Source organism: Stylophora pistillata, chromosome 1, assembly GCF_964205215.1.
Source record: "Stylophora pistillata chromosome 1, jaStyPist1.2, whole genome shotgun sequence".
NCBI classification, from domain to species: Eukaryota; Metazoa; Cnidaria; class Anthozoa; order Scleractinia; family Pocilloporidae; genus Stylophora; species Stylophora pistillata.
In genome coordinates, this window is record NC_142519.1 from 43,884,113 (window position 1) to 43,902,397 (window position 18,285).

General features: G+C 39.7%; 1 protein-coding gene across 1 annotated transcript in view; it reads left to right on the top strand.

The window, feature by feature from the left end:
* Positions 1 to 18,285, top strand: part of LOC148742697 (uncharacterized) — a 68,567-nt gene that overhangs the window by 49,137 nt on the left and 1,145 nt on the right. Inside the window, exons 7-18 of the mRNA XM_088758326.1 lie at positions 872 to 943; positions 1,316 to 1,387; positions 1,877 to 1,948; positions 2,634 to 2,699; positions 3,244 to 3,315; positions 4,094 to 4,165; positions 8,632 to 8,706; positions 9,469 to 9,540; positions 9,734 to 10,754; positions 10,946 to 11,027; positions 11,350 to 11,388; positions 17,217 to 18,197. Of these exons, the coding sequence (XP_088614452.1) occupies positions 872 to 943; positions 1,316 to 1,387; positions 1,877 to 1,948; positions 2,634 to 2,699; positions 3,244 to 3,315; positions 4,094 to 4,165; positions 8,632 to 8,706; positions 9,469 to 9,540; positions 9,734 to 10,754; positions 10,946 to 11,027; positions 11,350 to 11,388; positions 17,217 to 18,197 (2,696 nt within the window). The remainder of the gene's footprint in view (positions 1 to 871; positions 944 to 1,315; positions 1,388 to 1,876; positions 1,949 to 2,633; positions 2,700 to 3,243; positions 3,316 to 4,093; positions 4,166 to 8,631; positions 8,707 to 9,468; positions 9,541 to 9,733; positions 10,755 to 10,945; positions 11,028 to 11,349; positions 11,389 to 17,216; positions 18,198 to 18,285) is intronic.

Consider the following 18,285-nt stretch of genomic DNA (forward strand, 5'->3'; position numbering starts at 1 on the left):
AGTTAGTGGAAAATGGTATCCGGTAACCCTCTTTAAGCGGTTTGTCCAGCGAAGACCACTAAATATGCAATGATCTGGTTGTTTCTACCTCACTGTCAAACTGAACCGAAATTTCAATGTCAAAATCTGCTTTAAAAGGCAACAGTCAGGCGTAAATATCATAAGCAGCATGGTGCAAATGGGGTGGGACGGTATTATTTGTAAATTAGAGAGAGGAAAAGGTCACGAATCTCAGTGCAGGTGCTGGCCCAAAATGGCAGCGTCGAAAGAAAACCAATTGTTACTATCATATTCGGCCTTAAAGTCACTGAGTTTCTCCACGAATGCAGCCACTTCAACTATGATGAGGTATCAAGTAGAAGAGACCATGACGGAAGACACTTAAAAACTGCTAAATTTCTCGCATGGTCGGCCACTCAAAACGCGTACCTAAGGTTTGAAAGCGACAGTCGAGTTCTTGCAAACGCTTAGCTTTTATAGTCGAGGAAGAATCCGATAGATAAGTGCAAGTTACTTTTACTGATTGCTGTACAACGAATGGTCTTCTTAACGTTTTTCAAGGGATTAAAATCAATGTACACACTTCTCCAAGCTTGTGGCTGAATACCTTTTGAACGATAGTCTCGTTAAAGTTTGAATTTGACATGCGTTGAGTTCTGTTTCGGCCAGTCATTTGGATGTATTTTGAATAGAATAAATACGAGCAATGTCAAAATTTTATTTGTTGCGATCATCTTTCTTTTGTTTTTTCGTACATTTTTTAATCACTTGTAACTTTTTCACGATAAAAATTGCATTAGACAAGAGTCTTGTTTGTCTATAAAGTTTATTCTTACTAAATCAACGGAGTTTTGTTGTTCTTCCAATGTAGGCGATTGAGCGGCAATCAGCTAGAAAAGCTACCACGCAACATTTTTATTGACTTGTCAGCCTTGAAAGAAATGTAAGCGACAATTTTTTCCATTCAAGAGATGTTACTATCCTGTACGTAACGTTTGTATGATCCTTTTCCTTGCACAATCGACGTATCTCCATCTGTATTTTTTTCTAATGTATGAGCGTAATACTTTTTATTTACATAACGATTACTGCAGCTGATTAATGAACCACAGCTGCCTAAATTTTATCAGATAACAGTTTCGGCAGAAAAAAAGTCGTCCAAGATAAAATCAAAATGACAGAGTTGGACAGAGCGGGAAAAGAACTTGATAATAGGCATCCCCCTTGGAAATGGAGTTTTTTAACTGAATCTTTGTTTGTTTATTTATTTTTTCCTAACTGGCCATCATCTCATTCTCCAAACACGGTTTTTTAGGGACTTGTCCCACAATCAGTTGCAGAGTTTGCCTCGAGGGATACTAAGCAGTAATACCAACCTAAAAGTACTGTAAGTAGGACTTTTCTTTGTTCGAAAAAGGTTTACCGGTCAGATATTAACATTCATAGTTGGTGGTCCAAAATTAGTTGAAAGTATCACTTATATCTACCTTTTTCGAATTGAGCCTCGTTTGGAAATTACCGATTGAGAGTAGAGTAGTGGTTAAGTGATAGATGTCATAATACAATGAAGTGTCTCCCTGCCCTTTTTGTCTTTACAGAAGGTCTCTCAGCATTATACATGGAATGAATATGTCCTTTGAGTCCAGTTGCTGCATATTGTAGATTCTTGGTTATATTTGATATTTTCAGAGACACAAAAAAAACTTTTTAATTTCCTGCCTTGTTAAAAAAATAACTAGTATTGTACTGTCAGCTAGCCGATTTTGGCTCCTGTCCAGCACATAAAATACGTTAAGGAGTGGGACTGTCTCATTTTTTAAGTAGAATTTATGCTCCTAAATGTTAGCTTACTATATGTCTCAATATATACTCTAAGGGATTTGTCAAACAACAAAATTCAGCGTCTTCCCGAGGATGTTTTTGGCAACCTTACTCGGATGAAAAGGCTGTAAGTGGCATTTTGTTACAGCGAGTGAAACCGTGCATTTTTTTGTTGAGGTTTCAGTAAAACGTTTCATTGTGGCCATTCCAAATAGAATGCTAAAATTGTTGGACTATTTCAATCCACATATGAAGGTAAATTGCCCCATACGTCTCACTAGCTTCATTATATAACAGGGTAGAGAGAGATTGGAACACCTCTCCACCCCGGTATATAATGCTAACTTTAGTGGATTTGGTCATTAACAGCAGTTAAAAGAAAATATGAATTAAAAAAAATATTTCGACTGCTTCGCTCAGTGTTTTTCTCCACTTTACTGGACAACTAATTTTTTTTCTGGCCAAGCGATTGGGGAAGGTTTAAAATGTTATGTTTAACTCCCGCAAGATTGATTTGCGATATGAGCAACACTTTCAATTCATAGTTTCGATGTCCCAATAAGAAGAAGCGAATTCATATCATTATATAAAAACGACCATTTAAACAGCCGAAGTACAAATGGCACCTTTTTTTCACATTCTCAAGATTAGGAACAAAAGGTTTGGTCACTCAGTTAAGATGTATTACCTTGCAAATAAACAGTTAAGTTTTATTGGAGGTCCCTTCTATGACATAATAAAAAGCTATCCGAGAGTCTCAAATACCAATGCAGTTGACTTATTTTTCAACTTCTTTTGTTTCTTTTTTTAAGCTTTCTCTCCAGTAACAAACTTCAGCGTTTGCCAAAGTTCAAAAATCTCTCCGCGATAGAGACTTTGTAAGTGATTCGTCTCTGTGATAAAACTGGTTTAGTGCGTGTTTTGTTTAATAAGCATTAATCAAAAGGAAGCTTTGAAATAGTCTACCGATTATTCGTGGGACCTAATAAAAGTTTGTTTTAAGGATTTTAATCGAAAAAATATGCAGTAACTTTTAAAATAGACGCAGAAAATAAGAGTTATCAGAAGTCGTGTTTTTAAGGTAGCGCAACATATGGAGGATAGTACATGGCATTCAAATTTCTCTTCGAGTTTTAAACTTTTAAAACACGAGAAGATAAATTTCGTATCTCCAAGTGGCCATGTAATATTCTATTCATTATATAAACAGAAATAAAGAACGAAACCATTTCGCTTTAGCAACAGAAGGTGCAATTTATGTAGCCATGGTAGCGGCAATATTTTCACGTGTGAAGATAACATGATATTCACGCTGTGAAGATATCACGTTTTCGCGCGAAAGCTCACAAGAGTCACAAGATATTTCATTGGTGATATATAATAGTGATACAGAGCGTGTCGTATATTTAATTTATCGCGTAGATACCTGGAGAACAACAGCCTCGTAACCCTGTCACCGGATCAGTTCCAAGGCTTGTCCAAATTGAAAGACCTGTAAGTAAACCCAGTAATTTAGCTGAACGAGGTGGCGAACGGAAATTATACCTAACCGCACTTGTAATGATTCGTAATCTTACGGAAGATATCTGATCATCTGTAGTTAAAGTTCATCAGCTGCTGTCTTATTATTTGGTTCTTTTCAATTTTCTGTTAGAGGACATGCGATTGCGAAAGAAACCAAAAACAATCATAAAAAACTACCCTGTTACTTGAGGAATCAGTAATTCTCTAAATTATGAGTAAATTGTATCTGTGGCGTAATACAAAGGGTGAACAGACCTATTCCTTCACCCACTTTTGTTCAAGGTTTCGTTGAATTACTCAAACTAATGCGCTTTGGTAGGCTTAGACTCAGACACATTGGAGGTTACCTGAGTCACGTCTAACGTTGCTAGAGTTTCAAATTGCTGTAACATCTAGGATAACAACTGCTAACTCGAATCTCACTGACAAGATTTCACATGACAGAAAAAGAAGGCAATTACTTAAAGGATGTAGCAATTCTTTCCCGTACATAAAGCAGCGCGTACTCATACTTGGACTAAGCAAGGCAACCGCTGACTGCCTTCACCTAATTTTTTAACTAGTCCCCAGCAGTGAAGTTTTTGTCTATTTTCAATCTACTTTTCAGTGTCACATAGATTATAAAGATATTTTGTAATAAGACATGGAAAAGTCGATGAAGCCATTAAAAGTTTTTCTACAATGGAAGTTTTCTTCTTGAGTTTTCTGTACTTTAACTGATCATGATCTGTCTTCTTTGTCGTTGAAGGGCTGTTTATGAAAACAATATTCAGTACCTGCCGCCTGGAGTTTTTAAAGGATTGACTAACATGCAGTCCATGTAAGTCTCTGTTTCTCATTATCACTTTTAATCTACGTTAGTGAAGCACTGAAAAACTGGGGTCTTTGTGAGAGCGCATTCATCGGCATGTTCTTTACCTCCGTCATTTGAGTAGGTTGTGTCAAAAAGTATACACGAGTGACCAAGATCGCCAGCGAATGAACACGAGTGACCACTAACAACGAAGAGTGACTACGCGTCATCAAAGTAAAGTAGTCATAAATTTGAGTGACATCACAATTTCCTTGTCATCAGGTGACTTCATCTAAAGACCTATAATTTCACCTTAGACAAACCATTTCCGGAGACTGACATATGCAAAGAATGTATCACCTCCTTGATTCCAAGGGCAGGTCTCAGAGCTACTCAACCGTCAAAAATGTTATGTAATGAGCCCGTTCTCACCTAAAATGCTAAGACAGAAGAAAGAAAGTTACGGAAATTAATGGAAAGAAAGCGAGGCATAAATAGCAAAAAAAAAACCCTTGATATTGGACAGAAAAAGATAAAACGAAACGACAAAAAAGGAAAAACGCAAAGACAAAATGTTGACGGAGAAGGGTGACGAGTGATTGAAACCGGTTAAAAGATTCATGTGGCGGGAAGCAGGAAGATGACACCACCCCTTCCTTCCTTTGATTACTGCATACTAGCTAGTTGCTCTTGATCACGCGGAGTCACTCATGGAGAGTAGCGGTCATTCGTGGTCGCTCACTCGGGGTTACTGGTGCTCACTCTTAAACACCTGGGCCCGGTTGTTCAAAAGAGAGTTAAGTCTAAGCCAAGGGTTAAATCGGCCTAACCCTGGGTTAGATTTTAAGCGGAGGTTAGTTGCGTTGTTCAACGGAAGGTTAACACTAAACTCGGGTTAAACGATTGGTTAAATTTAACCCACCGTGTGAGCAGGGTTAAATTGTTAAACTCCTGGTAAACCAGGAATAAAGATGGCGGACTTGTTGTTTTGCGATTTACGCAGAAGGCGACCACAAGAAAGGAGATTTAGAGCCGAAATTTGGCGTGAAATCGACGATTTCACAGACGAAGAGCTGCGTGCTCGTTACCGCTTTCGACGAGAGTCTATTTTATTTATTACCAATCTTGTTGCCGGTGATATCAGTCGCAACACTCGACGGAATCACGCCCTACCACTGCTCCATCAAATTTTAATTTCCCTCAGGTTTTGCCAGCCACTGCAAGTTTCACCACTTCTCGCGAGCTTCGGCTGTTGTCCGCATTGCCACACCAACAGCGTTAACAGACTTAACAGCATCGGCGAGTTTTTCCACATTTCATTTTTTTTCTGATTGGTGACGCTGTTGGTAAACTTGCTTTGTATCAGCGAAAGGTTTTTTCGACTTTTTCCGTCAAAACGGCAATTTCTGAAGTGCTAAAATTTTGTTTTCGAGCTTTGCGTGAGATAGCTGAGAAAGCCATTTTGCTTGGCCAGGTTGTTCAAAAGAGAGTTAAGTCTAAACCCAGGGTTAAATCGGCCTAACCCCGGGTTAAATTTTAAGCGGAGATTAGTTGCGTTGTTCAACGGCGGGTTAACACTAACCTCGGGTTAAACGATGGGTTAAATTTAACCCACCGTGCGAGCAGGGTTAAATTGTTAACCTCCGGTTAAATCAGGAATAAAAATTAAAATGGCAGACTTGTTGTTTTGCGATTTACGCAAAAGGCGATGACGAGAAAGGAGATTTAGAGCCGAACTCTGTGTGAAATCGACGATTTCACAAACGAAGAGCTGCGTGCTCGTTACCGCTTTCGACGAGAGTCTATTTTATTTATTACCAATCTTGTTGCCGGTGATATCAGTCGCAACACTCGACGGAATCACGCCCTACCACTGCTCCATCAAATTTTAATTTCCCTCAGGTTTTGCCAGCCACTGCAAGTTTCACCACTTCTCGCGAGCTTCGGCTGTTGTCCGCATTGCCACACCAACAGCGTTAACAGACTTAACAGCATCGGCGAGTTTTTCCACATTTCATTTTTTTTCTGATTGGTGACGCTGTTGGTAAACTTGCTTTGTATCAGCGAAAGGTTTTTTTCGACTTTTTCCGTCAAAACGGCAATTTCTGAAGTGCTAAAATTTTGTTTTCGAGCTTTGCGTGAGATAGCTGAGAAAGCCATTTTGCTTGGCCAGGTTGTTCAAAAGAGAGTTAAGTCTAAACCCAGGGTTAAATCGGCCTAACCCCGGGTTAAATTTTAAGCGGAGATTAGTTGCGTTGTTCAACGGCGGGTTAACACTAACCTCGGGTTAAACGATGGGTTAAATTTAACCCACCGTGCGAGCAGGGTTAAATTGTTAACCTCCGGTTAAATCAGGAATAAAAATTAAAATGGCAGACTTGTTGTTTTGCGATTTACGCAAAAGGCGATGACGAGAAAGGAGATTTAGAGCCGAACTCTGTGTGAAATCGACGATTTCACAGACGAAGAGCTGCGTGCTCGTTACCGCTTTCGACGAGAGTCTATTTTATTTATTACCAATCTTGTTGCCGGTGATATCAGTCGCAACACTCGACGGAATCACGCCCTACCACTGCTCCATCAAATTTTAATTTCCCTCAGGTTTTGCCAGCCACTGCAAGTTTCACCACTTCTCGCGAGCTTCGGCTGTTGTCCGCATTGCCACACCAACAGCGTTAACAGACTTAACAGCATCGGCGAGTTTTTCCACATTTCATTTTTTTTCTGATTGGTGACGCTGTTGGTAAACTTGCTTTGTATCAGCGAAAGGTTTTTTTCGACTTTTTCCGTCAAAACGGCAATTTCTGAAGTGCTAAAATTTTGTTTTCGAGCTTTGCGTGAGATAGCTGAGAAAGCCATTTTGCTTGGCCAGGTTGTTCAAAAGAGAGTTAAGTCTAAACCCAGGGTTAAATCGGCCTAACCCCGGGTTAAATTTTAAGCGGAGATTAGTTGCGTTGTTCAACGGCAGGTTAACACTAACCTCGGGTTAAACGATGGGTTAAATTTAACCCACCGTGCGAGCAGGGTTAAATTGTTAACCTCCGGCTAAATCAGGAATAAAAATTAAAATGGCAGACTTGTTGTTTTGCGATTTACGCAAAAGGCGATGACGAGAAAGGAGATTTAGAGCCGAACTCTGTGTGAAATCGACGATTTCACAGACGAAGAGCTGCGTGTTCGTTACCGCTTTCGAAGAGAGTCTATTTCATTTATTACCAATCTTGTTGCCGATGATATCAGTCGCAACACTCGACGGAATCACGCCTTACCGCAGCTCCATCAAGTTTTAATTGTTCTTAGGTTTAACGCCAGTGGAAGCTTTCTACAAGTTATAGGCGAACTTCGGCTGTTGTCCGCATTGCCGCACCAACAGCGTTTACAGCATCGGCGATTTTTTTCCACATTTCATTTCTTTCTGATTGGCGACGCTGTTGGTAAACTTGCTTTAAACTAAAGGTTTTCTTCGACTTTTTCTGTCAAAAAGGCAATTTCTGAAGCGCTAAAATTTTGTTTTCGAGTTTTGTGTGAGATAGCTAAGGAAGCCATTTTGCAGAGCTCGCAACCTGCTCACCATGGCAACATTGTACGAATAGTTTATTATGGGATGCTAACCGCGGGTTAAACGCGCTTAACCAGAGGTTAGCTAACCTGTCCTCTAGCCGCGCTTCGAACAATGCAATTTTTACAGCGAGTTAACAAACTCACGGTTAGGAAATTTAACCTCCGGTTAGACCTAACCAGAGGTTAGTTTAACCTGTCTTTTGAACAACTGCGCCCAGATCTCGCAACTTGCTCACCATGGCAACATTGTAAAAAAAGGTAAAGTCTGTTAACGAGCCTAGTGGCCCATTAGACCGGTGCTTAACTCCAGTTTCTGTAGCATGAAGCGACTAGGAGCATTTCTACTCCCCCCTAGATGGGATGCCGGTCCATCGCAGGATGGCAACATTGTATGAATAGTTTATTATGGGATGCTACCCGCAGGCTAAACGCGCTTAACCCGAGGTTAGCTAACTTGTCCTCTAACCGCGCTTCGAACAATGCGAGTTAACAGCGAGTTAACAAACGCACGTTAGGAAATTTAACCTCCGGTTAGGCCTAACCAGAGGTTAGTTTAACCTGTCTTTTGAACAACGGGGCCCTGGTTACTTGTGGTCAATCATGGTCACGCGGGGTTACTCGTGTTCACTCGTGGTCACTCTTACCCACCTGGGGTCACTCGTGGCCACTCTTACCCACTTGGGGTCACTCGTGGTCACTCTTCGTCACTTTTGGTCACTTGTGGTTACTCGTGGTAACTCGTAGTCAATCACGACCAGCCGGGGTTACTAGTGGTCATTCGTGGTCACTCGTGATCATTCGTGGTCACTCGTGGTCATTTGGTGTTACTCGTACTCACTCGCAGTCACTCATTCTGCTTTTCTTTTTATCTAAATTTATGTTTTCGTGTTTGTCATTTACGAGTTACTCTTTCATTCTATTTTCATTTGTAGGAGCTTTTATTTCAACAAAATCCGCACAGTGAGCAACGAGCAATTCAAAGATATCGCGCCAAGTATTCGATTCCTGTGAGTTTGAAAAAACTGTTATTATTTAAGGCCTACGTGTGATTAAACTTCATCGAGAGTTAATTCCACATTCAAGTGAGACAGTGTGCTTAATTCTCGGATTAGCTTCCCCCCCTTCTTCACGGACTAGTAATCCAGTTGGCCGAATCATGCAAGTTGAGAATTGCGTTATTCGAATTACCCATTGATACTTCTACGAGTGTAAAAATAAGGATAGGCAGTTTATACCGTTAATCACGCGCGAATTTTATACTCCTAAAAACAATCACATCTGACCACTGGAAAACTTTTGGGAAAAACAAATGAGGGCTTCCTCTTAATTTAACGTCCCCTCTCAGGTAGATTACAGTAATATCGTATGTATATATATTTCTAGATATTAAGTGTGTTTTACGTACTTAGTAACGGATTATTCTTATTAAGTTAAGTTTGACTATGTTGGAAAGGAAGTCTTAGTTACTTGCTCTCTCGTCTTCTAAAATGCCCATTTTTTCCATTACTTAGGCTCCTAACTGGTTGGGTATCAACGAAACTGAGGCAAATTTGTTCTTTGACAATGGTATACCCATCCGTTCATTCCTTCTCCCTTCAATCCCAGGGAGTCTCATGAAGTGTTAAGAGCTGAATTTTTGGGGGAAGTGAGGATTGGGTGGAGCAAAGGAAAGACGAGAACCCAAAAGCTTGAAAATACTCAGGGTTAAAACAGCAGTATCTTTATGAAATATTGGTGTTAAATTGAATCGCTTTTCCTTTAAATTGCAGTTACTTCCATTACAACCAAATGCGAGAACTACCCGTCGGTTTCTTCTCGAACATGAAAAATTTGATAACAACGTAAGTCAGTAGAATATTCCCGATGTCTGGAGATGTTTAACTGAAGAATTTCATTTATCTGTATACAATAAGGCAGCATGTAGAGTATTACTATCACCCTTTCTTTGTCTTAAATTCAGATATTGTGACGAATCAAAAATTCCCATTTTTTTCCACTTTTGTGATCCATTTCAATTCTTTTTATGAACCATAGGACTGTAGACACCAACCTGATGTGTTGCTATTTGAGGAAGGAGGACGCGGATTGCGACTTTGCTTATGTCGACAGCTTTGCAAGTTGTGAAAGGATGTTCAAAGATCGAGCTCCTAGGATTTGTCTCTGGGTTGTAGGAATTATGACATTGGTTGGTGCTGTGTTTGTGATCGTGTGGCGGTTGGTGTTTAAGGAAACAAAGGAGAAAAACAAGATACAGGCTATCATGTTGATAAATTTGGCCTGGTCTGATGGACTGATGGGTGTCTACCTAATCATTATAGGTGTGATGGATGCCATTTGGGCAGGGCAGTATTTCTTGCTTGACTATTATTGGCGTTCAAGTTTGCCATGTCAGATAACAGGTTCTCTTTCCATATTGTCAAGCGAGGTGTCCTTGATGCTCATCTGCTTGCTCTCTGCCGACCGGCTTAAAAATATTCTGTACCCCTACAGCGGAAAGTCCCTTACAATTAAGGTTACTCACCTTCTGTGCGTCTTTATCTGGATTGTTGGTGGGATAATTGCGTTTATTCCCACGGTAGGCTTCGATTACTTTGGTAGTCGCCAGAAGGGTCATCATTTTTATGGCAGATCAGTCGTTTGTCTCCCATTGCAGCTTTCTGCTGATAAGCCCTCAGGCTGGGAGTACTCTGTTGCCATGTTTGTTGGTCTAAACTTTTCTCTTGTGTTATTTGTCATTGTGGCCTACTCAATGATAATCTTTAAGTCCTGCGCATCAAACCGGCGCCTGGCTAAGCAAGGAACCGAAAGAGAGAGGAAAATGAAAGCCAAGCAGAGGGCAGCCGATCTGAGGAGGGAGGCCTCGCTCGCCAAAAGAGTGTTCTTCATCGTTCTTACCGACTGTGTCTGCTGGTTGCCTATCGTGGTGATTGGAGTGAGGTCTCTCCTGGAAAAGTCCTTCCGTGTACGTGGTGACCTGGCAGTTTGGATCGCAGTCTTTGTTCTGCCGGTTAACTCTGCCATCAATCCCATTCTCTACACCTTTTCTACCCCACAGGTACACGAGGTCATTATTTGAACGGTTGAAAAATATATCTTCGGCGAATAAGTTTAATTTTGCCATTTCTATATTCATTCGCATTCGAGGGGAAATCAAAGGCTCGAAAGTTTAAAATGGGGAGTGGGGAGAAAGCACTGTGTACTGATTACAACTGTGTGTTTTTTGTTTTTTTTTTTCGATGTATTAAGGTTCGTGGTGTCATCAATGCCAAACTCCGACCGTTGTGGGATTATCTGATAGCAAAACTCCGCCGAAATCAAAATGTTGAAGGTAACTTTTAACAATTTTAACTAATCTTTCGTCATTCTGTATAGTGTTATTCCCCGTTCTTTCATTTTTTCTTTCTGTTTCATGTTATAAAGCTACGTATAAGACAGTTCTAAGAACAGATATGCCGCGTGTTTATAAATCAAATTGACTTATAAGTCAAGTGAATAAGAAATAGACAGGTATCTATATTTAATAACAAGCTTGTTTATTTCATGTTAACACTTAGTTAGACTCAGTCGCATTGAAAAATATGACTACCTCATGAGTGAATAATGTGTTTGTTGCTGACGTTTTTGTCGCTTGTGTTATTATTTTGTGCCAGCTAAAGACCAGGGAATGGAAATGAGAGTTATCGAAGAAGGTACGCACTCAATTCACTTCTCCACAGACTGCAACAAATTTGAGAAGGCAACATCTGGCAGTCAAAAACCAAGAACAGAACAGAATGATCAAAGAACAATGAGGAATTTATCTAGCTTAAAAAGCTCCAGCTGACGTTTTTTTCCAATTTTTTATATTCTAAGGAAGGTGTAAAAAAAAATTTGACCTTTAGCTTGAAGTTTACAGCCATCCATATTTTGAAAAACTTTAATGACTGCAATTTTCCGTTGTACATGTATAGTAAGTTTGAATCTAATTTCATTGATTCTTGGTATGATCTAGAGAAGAAAATATTCATAGACAAAGTCACCATTGACAATATTTCTATTTTCAGTATTACAAAAACAAATGGATTCCATATTGCCGTAGGTCTATTCTGAAATTGCTCACTGAAAAATGGGCTTAGAACATTACAGACACTCCGTTGCGCCCCGTATATCATCACTGAACAGACGCATTGCAACTTAGAATTTACTTGTTTGTTCGACAGTTAAAATTCTAGAAATAATGGTTTTGATAAGGTATTAAGAGCAAATGTGGCCAAGAATCGCACACTTTCGCAATATCGTGGCAACAGCCAAAAAATCGATTCGGCTCATATTCTCAAGTTAGGTAGGCCTTACAGTGAAAGAAAGAACTGCATACTTCGTTTGGCTGAATATCAATTTATTTTCGAGAAAATCGATAATAACTGAATTCCACCAAATGCCGCTTTAGAAGCTCAACATTTTTTAGACGAATCTCGGAACGTCGCGCCACGATGAAAAGTACCAAATCTTGTAAAACAATATCAAAACATATGTTGACAGCAATTTGAGTCATTGTTAATTGTTTTGTATACACAAACTAATTGAATTTATCCGACCTTCATCTATTTTGATTAAAAATAGATCAAGAGTAACCCGTTATTTAACTATGTGCTAAACAAAATTATCCACTGAAAATCTGGCTTTTGGAAGGTGAAGTGTAGTTCTTTTCAATCTTCGAAGGAGTTTTTGGGGAAATGTTTCAGTGCGATTTCATTAAATTTTAAAATTGGATGAAATACGTTGATTTGACAGTGCCGTCAGTTAGTGGAAAATGTATACATACACACGCAAACTCGATTGTTTCGCATTTCACCACAGTTTTTTCAACATAATATTCATTCATCCTTCATGTTGCTGTATCACAATAGAGTATTGCAGTTCTGAAATTGTTGCATCGCTCTCACAATAGTGATATAACTCGGAAGAATAGTCAACACCTCCTGATAACGATTGTTTGCGGGGTTTCTCTATACCCAATTCGTTGAAAAGGAGGCTGTAATTACTTCAAGAGATCATTGTTTAGATATAAGTCTTCAACCGAACCGCAAACCAAGCGGAATGTTGCCGAAATGCACTTTACCGCTTTTAGAGAGAATGCCTCTCAATGATGTTTAGAACAAGGGAGACGTGTTGAAATGGACACCTGGCTGTGTTCAAACGCTAGTCTAAACAAAATCTCGTTCCTCTGAATTTCTGATCTGGATGAGTTTACGGAGAGTTATCTAGTTATTTTAAGTAATATTTGCCATTTTGACCCCAATTTACGTGAAAACCAACCTGAAGTAACTCAGTTGGCTGGGAATTACTTTTTACTTCCTTTTCTATAACGTTCCTCTATATATCAAAGAAACTTATTATTAAGAACTCGTGGAAACCTAGAGAAAAAGTATTTGTAACGTAGAATTCTTCTGTTTTGGCCCCCTTAAATCATGAGCATGGTGGTATTTATCCTCTGTACATCCATCCGTTTGTTCACTTAGGTTCTGCTGAGTTAATTGCTCAGCTTCAGCAGATGCAACTCGATGCAAGCAAAGCCAATGACAAGACAGACCTAAATACTGAGTTGAAGAAAATTGCTTCAGACAAGGGCTTCAGAATCGTCGACAATGAAGGATCAGGAGATTGCATGTTCTATGCTTTGTCAGATCAACTGGAAATTGCTATGAGAATCAAAATCAAGCATGACGAATTAAGACAATTATTGGTCCAATACCTCAGAAAAAACCCTAAATTAGTAAGTTGATGTCTTGCACTCTGTGTTCACCACTGTTACTTTAGGAGCACCATAAAGGTTGTATCCACATGTGGGCCAACTGGTCAACACATCACTACTCGTTCTGTAGGGGATAATAGGGACCTTAAGAAACCACGACGGCGACGGCAACGAGGACGTGGAAAACAAGAGATCTAATTGGCAGAACAGTAGCTCGGCACGTGCGTTTTGAAACTTTGTACATTTCTAAGCCGTCCTATGCAAAACAGCAACGTGAAATCGCCAAAATTTGCGTCGTCTGCGAACCGAAACTGCGACGGCAAATTATTTTAATTTGCATTTGGAACTCAACGGCTACTTTATAAGTCATGCGGAAGTTGAGCTGTGGCGCTATATGAGACAGTAAGCTCCTGCAGCCATTTTTGAAATTCTAACTAAGAGTAGAAATTCACTTTTTAATCGAAGTCTTCCTTGGCGTCGCCGTCGTGGTTTCTTAAGGTCCCTAATGTCCCTAATAAGGATCATAAATACCTTGAAATCATCGTTTAGTATAAATCACACCGCGCGCTCCTTGGTAATTGATTGGCAAGTACCATTCACCGTGTTCTGGTATAGACGTAGATTATTTTCTACATAAGCGTCGGTGAAAGTGGTGGATAATTAACTTGCCTCTTTGCCTCGGAAGATACTCACCCCTATTCACCATTTATTTTGGAGAATAATTGTTCAATACTTCTGGATTGCTCGTAAAAAAAACGCTGTGTTGTTCAAGTGTGTTTTTTTATAGACCATGTCCGGGTCACGGATGAATTCAAACCTCCTTGATAAAATGAAAGGGCTCTGTCTTGTGGAGAAAACGGCCAACCCGAGGCTTTTTTAAAAGTACTTCACACTTGAATCTCCCCTAGAAGGGACAATCCTAATTGGATAACCTTGACTCTGGGTAAGGTGGACATTAGATATTCGATGTTTCGCAGGGCAAATTCAGGAGTTGAGACTGCTACATCCAATGTAGATCCTTGTGATCATTACTCTGTTATGTTATTATCCGTTCTTACTGTTGTTTAGCATCTGTTATTTTCTCATACGATGACTCCTTCCAACGTACTCAACCTGGTCCATTGTACCATTAACTTTACACTCCAAGTTTCGTTATCTCTTTTTTTGCTTTTCTCACAGCCGAATGGAACAGTTCTGTTCCACTTCGTCCATGGACATCAATCATGGGCTGATTACTTAACGTACATGGAGCAAGATGGCGCATGGGGTGACCATGTTATTCTATGTGCCGCAGCAAACTGCTACAAAACTTGCATTCGTGTGGTCAGCAGTCTTAACGCTTCTCACGATGTTATCTTACGGCCACAGTGCCCTGTTGACAAAGGCAGGACACTTGTGTTGGGACACGTCCCTGAAGCACACTATGTCAGCCTTTACTCCACACCAGGTACAATTCTTTACATTACACCCAGTAAATGAGGTGTGAGTTTATAATGATATTTTGTGTAATTATCTACATCATCAAGGAGGGAGGGGGTGGCTCTATCGCTCTCTGGTATAAGCCGCCGTCAAATGATCACTGTCAATATGACGTCACATACCACCACTGGAAGCGCTAGCTTCGCTAAGTTTGCTTAGTAGAGCTTGAGGACAGCTAACAAAGAAAATGCCATTACAGGCTCCTAGCGGGTTATTATTGACTAATTTTCAGTGAGTGTACAAGCTTCGTTATTTCTATTGTGAATTCAACAATGTACTGTCTTGTGAAAATGTTTGTTTGTAATTTTGTCAAAGAGAACTCGGGACTAGAGCGGCTGACCGCCATATTTACTTCCGCGCGTGTCAAAACAAACCAAAACGTACGCCGTTTTTTCTGTAGGCTTTGAACAAATCGGCCTCATAAGGGGAGGTTTTATTCCTTATTTATTTAGGTTCGTACCTACTGCTATTTGGGGCGAATCTAATGAGTCATTTTTCTCCTCACTCCTTTTAAGTTTGAAGTTGTTGTATTGCATAGTGGTGAGCCACGATTATATACTTATCTTGTCTGCTAGTGTTGTAAAGACCTTGATATGAACCAAAGATTCTAGTTAATAAGCTTGCTGGCTTCTAATTATCTTTCTGCTTGTGGCTCTTTATTTTAAAACGCTCTCGCTGCTCCTGTGATTAATCTTTCCTGGCTTGTATTATAAACTGGTATTATGGCCAGAGTGTTGACTTGTGTCCTTTTTAGGGGCAAATGTGGCCAAAGATTGAGCAGGTTCGAAATGTGGCAACAGCCGAAAAATCGATTCGGCTCACTTTTTCAAGTCAGGTGGGCCTTACAGTGAAACAAAGCACTGCATACTTCGTTTGGCTGAATATCGATTTATCTTCGAGAAAATCGATAATAACTGAATTCCGCCGAAATGCCGCTTTAGAAGCTCAAAATTTTACACGAACCTCGCGTGACCAATTTAAAAGACTAGGACCGATGAAAGGTACCAAATCTTGAAAAACAACACTCAAATTTAAGTTCTTGATTGTTTGTAGACACAATCTAATTTTTATTAGTATGAATACTTTTCATCATTATTTATTAAGTTACATGTACCATTGTGGAAAAGAAAAACTTTTATTCACTATAATCTCTAAAAGTATATACAAAAATTATGATAAACTGCTTAAAAATCGTAAAAAAATGCGTGAAAATGTCTAGTAAAAATTTAAGTAAAGCTCATGGATACACACTTCGTTTAGTAACAATATTAATTCAAGATTATTTACAAAAAATATAATTAATAAAACTAGTATACGAAAACTACATAAACAGAGTAATCGACTGAAAATCTGGCTTTTGGAAGGCAAAGAGTAGTTCTTTCAAACAATCATTATCAGGAGACTTCCTTATAAGTTATATCGCTACTTTGAGAGCGATCGATGCAACTTTTCCAGGATTGCAATCCTCTATTGTGATACATCAACAGGGAGGGTAAGAAGATATTCTGTTGAAAAAGGTGTAGTTTTGATGTAAAATGCGAAACAACAGTGTTTGCGTGTGGATATGTACATTTTCTGCTAACTGATGGCACCGTCAACAAATCACGCCGAATCATATCTCCAAAAATTCCTTCGGAGATCGTACAGAACTACATTTCGCCTTTCAAAAGCCAGATTCTCAGTCGATTATTTTGTTTAGCACATAGTTTAATCAGTAACGGGCTACTTTTGACCTATTTTTGATCTAGCTAGAAGATGATCGTATAAATTCAATTAGACTGTGTGTGTAAACGATCAAGAATTGCTCAAATTGCTGTCAACCTATGTTGAATGTTGTTTCTCAAGATTTCGTACTTTTCACTAGTCCAAATGACTGTTTTCAATTTGTGGCGCGACTCTCCAAGATTCGTGTGAAATTTTGAGATTCAAAAGCGGCATTTTGGCGGAACTCAGCTATTATCGATTTTCTCGAGAATAAGTCGATATTCAGCCAAACGAAGTATGCAGTGATTTATTTCTCATTGAGACCTACCCAACTTTTAAATATGGGCGAAATTTATTTTTCAGCTGTTGCCACCAAATGTGTGACCATTGGTAACATTCACCCTTAAAGAGAAAAGAGATATTCGGAAAGAGCAAAAGCGGAACGCAAATGACTAGGGATGGAGAAGTTACACGATACGGTTACCAAATGCAAAACGCGCAACGTGGCTTATTCAACAAATCTGGCGATCTAGCGAACTAAAGCCACGAGAGAGAGCACTTTGTAATCTTATTCCCTTTTTGTGTTTTCTTTATCGAACACAGTACAAAATCTAGAAGAAATGGGGAGCGCTGTTGATAGTGAGGACGAGTTGCAGGAAGAACGGGTAGAGAGGGAACAACATGCAGGATCAGGCGAAGAAAACGATGAACCCACTGAACCCCAGCAAGTTGAGCCTGAACAAGACGAAGAACCAAAACAAGGCCAAGACGAACTTACTGGACAGCAGCAAGTTAAAAAAGAAGAAGACGAAGAACCAAAACAAGGCCAAGACGAACCTACCGAACAGCAGCAAGCTGAACGAGAACAAGACGAAGAACCAAAACAAGGCCAAGACGAACTTACTGAACAGCAGCAAGTTGAAAGAGAAGACGAAGAACCAAATCAAGGCCAAAACAAAACCAGTAAACAGGAGCAAGTTGAATCAAAACGAGACGAAGCACCAAACGATGAGCACAAAGAACCTAGCACAAAGCTGGAAGTTGGACCTGGTCATTTAAAGGGAAACAAAGAAGTTAGTAAACAGCAGCCAGTAGACCAAGAGCTGAAAGAAGAACATGAAAAACCTGAGCGTGAGCAAGATGAAACTGTTGAAGAAAAGCCAAAAGGGGAAGGCCAAGAATCCAAACAGCAGCGCACTTGGAAAGAAGAGGAAAAAGAACTGAAAGTCGACCATGGGCTAGAGGTTGGTTCTAAAAAAGACGAGAAGTCGAAAAGAAATAAAAAAGAAAGTGAACAGCAACAAGAAGAAAATGAGCAAGATGAACAAGAGCAAGAAGAGAAACATGAAGAAACCGAAAATCGGCAAGTTGATTCTAATCAAGAATGGCGAGAAAAGGACCACAAAGGTCCAAAACAGGTAGAAATTGAACACGAGAAACCGAGAGGAGTGTCTGAGGAAGTAAATCAAGTTCAACTGCAGGACAAAAAACAGCAGTCAAAACGAGATAACGAGGACTCCCGACATCGGGGTGAAGAGTCTATGGAAGATGAATCACCACGACACCAGCAGACTATGGACGAAGGTATGTTTTACCCGGCCTCCGTTTCCGCTAATTTCTAAAGTTTTGGGGGAATTACTTTTTCGTTCATCACGTTGGGTGGAAGAAAAAC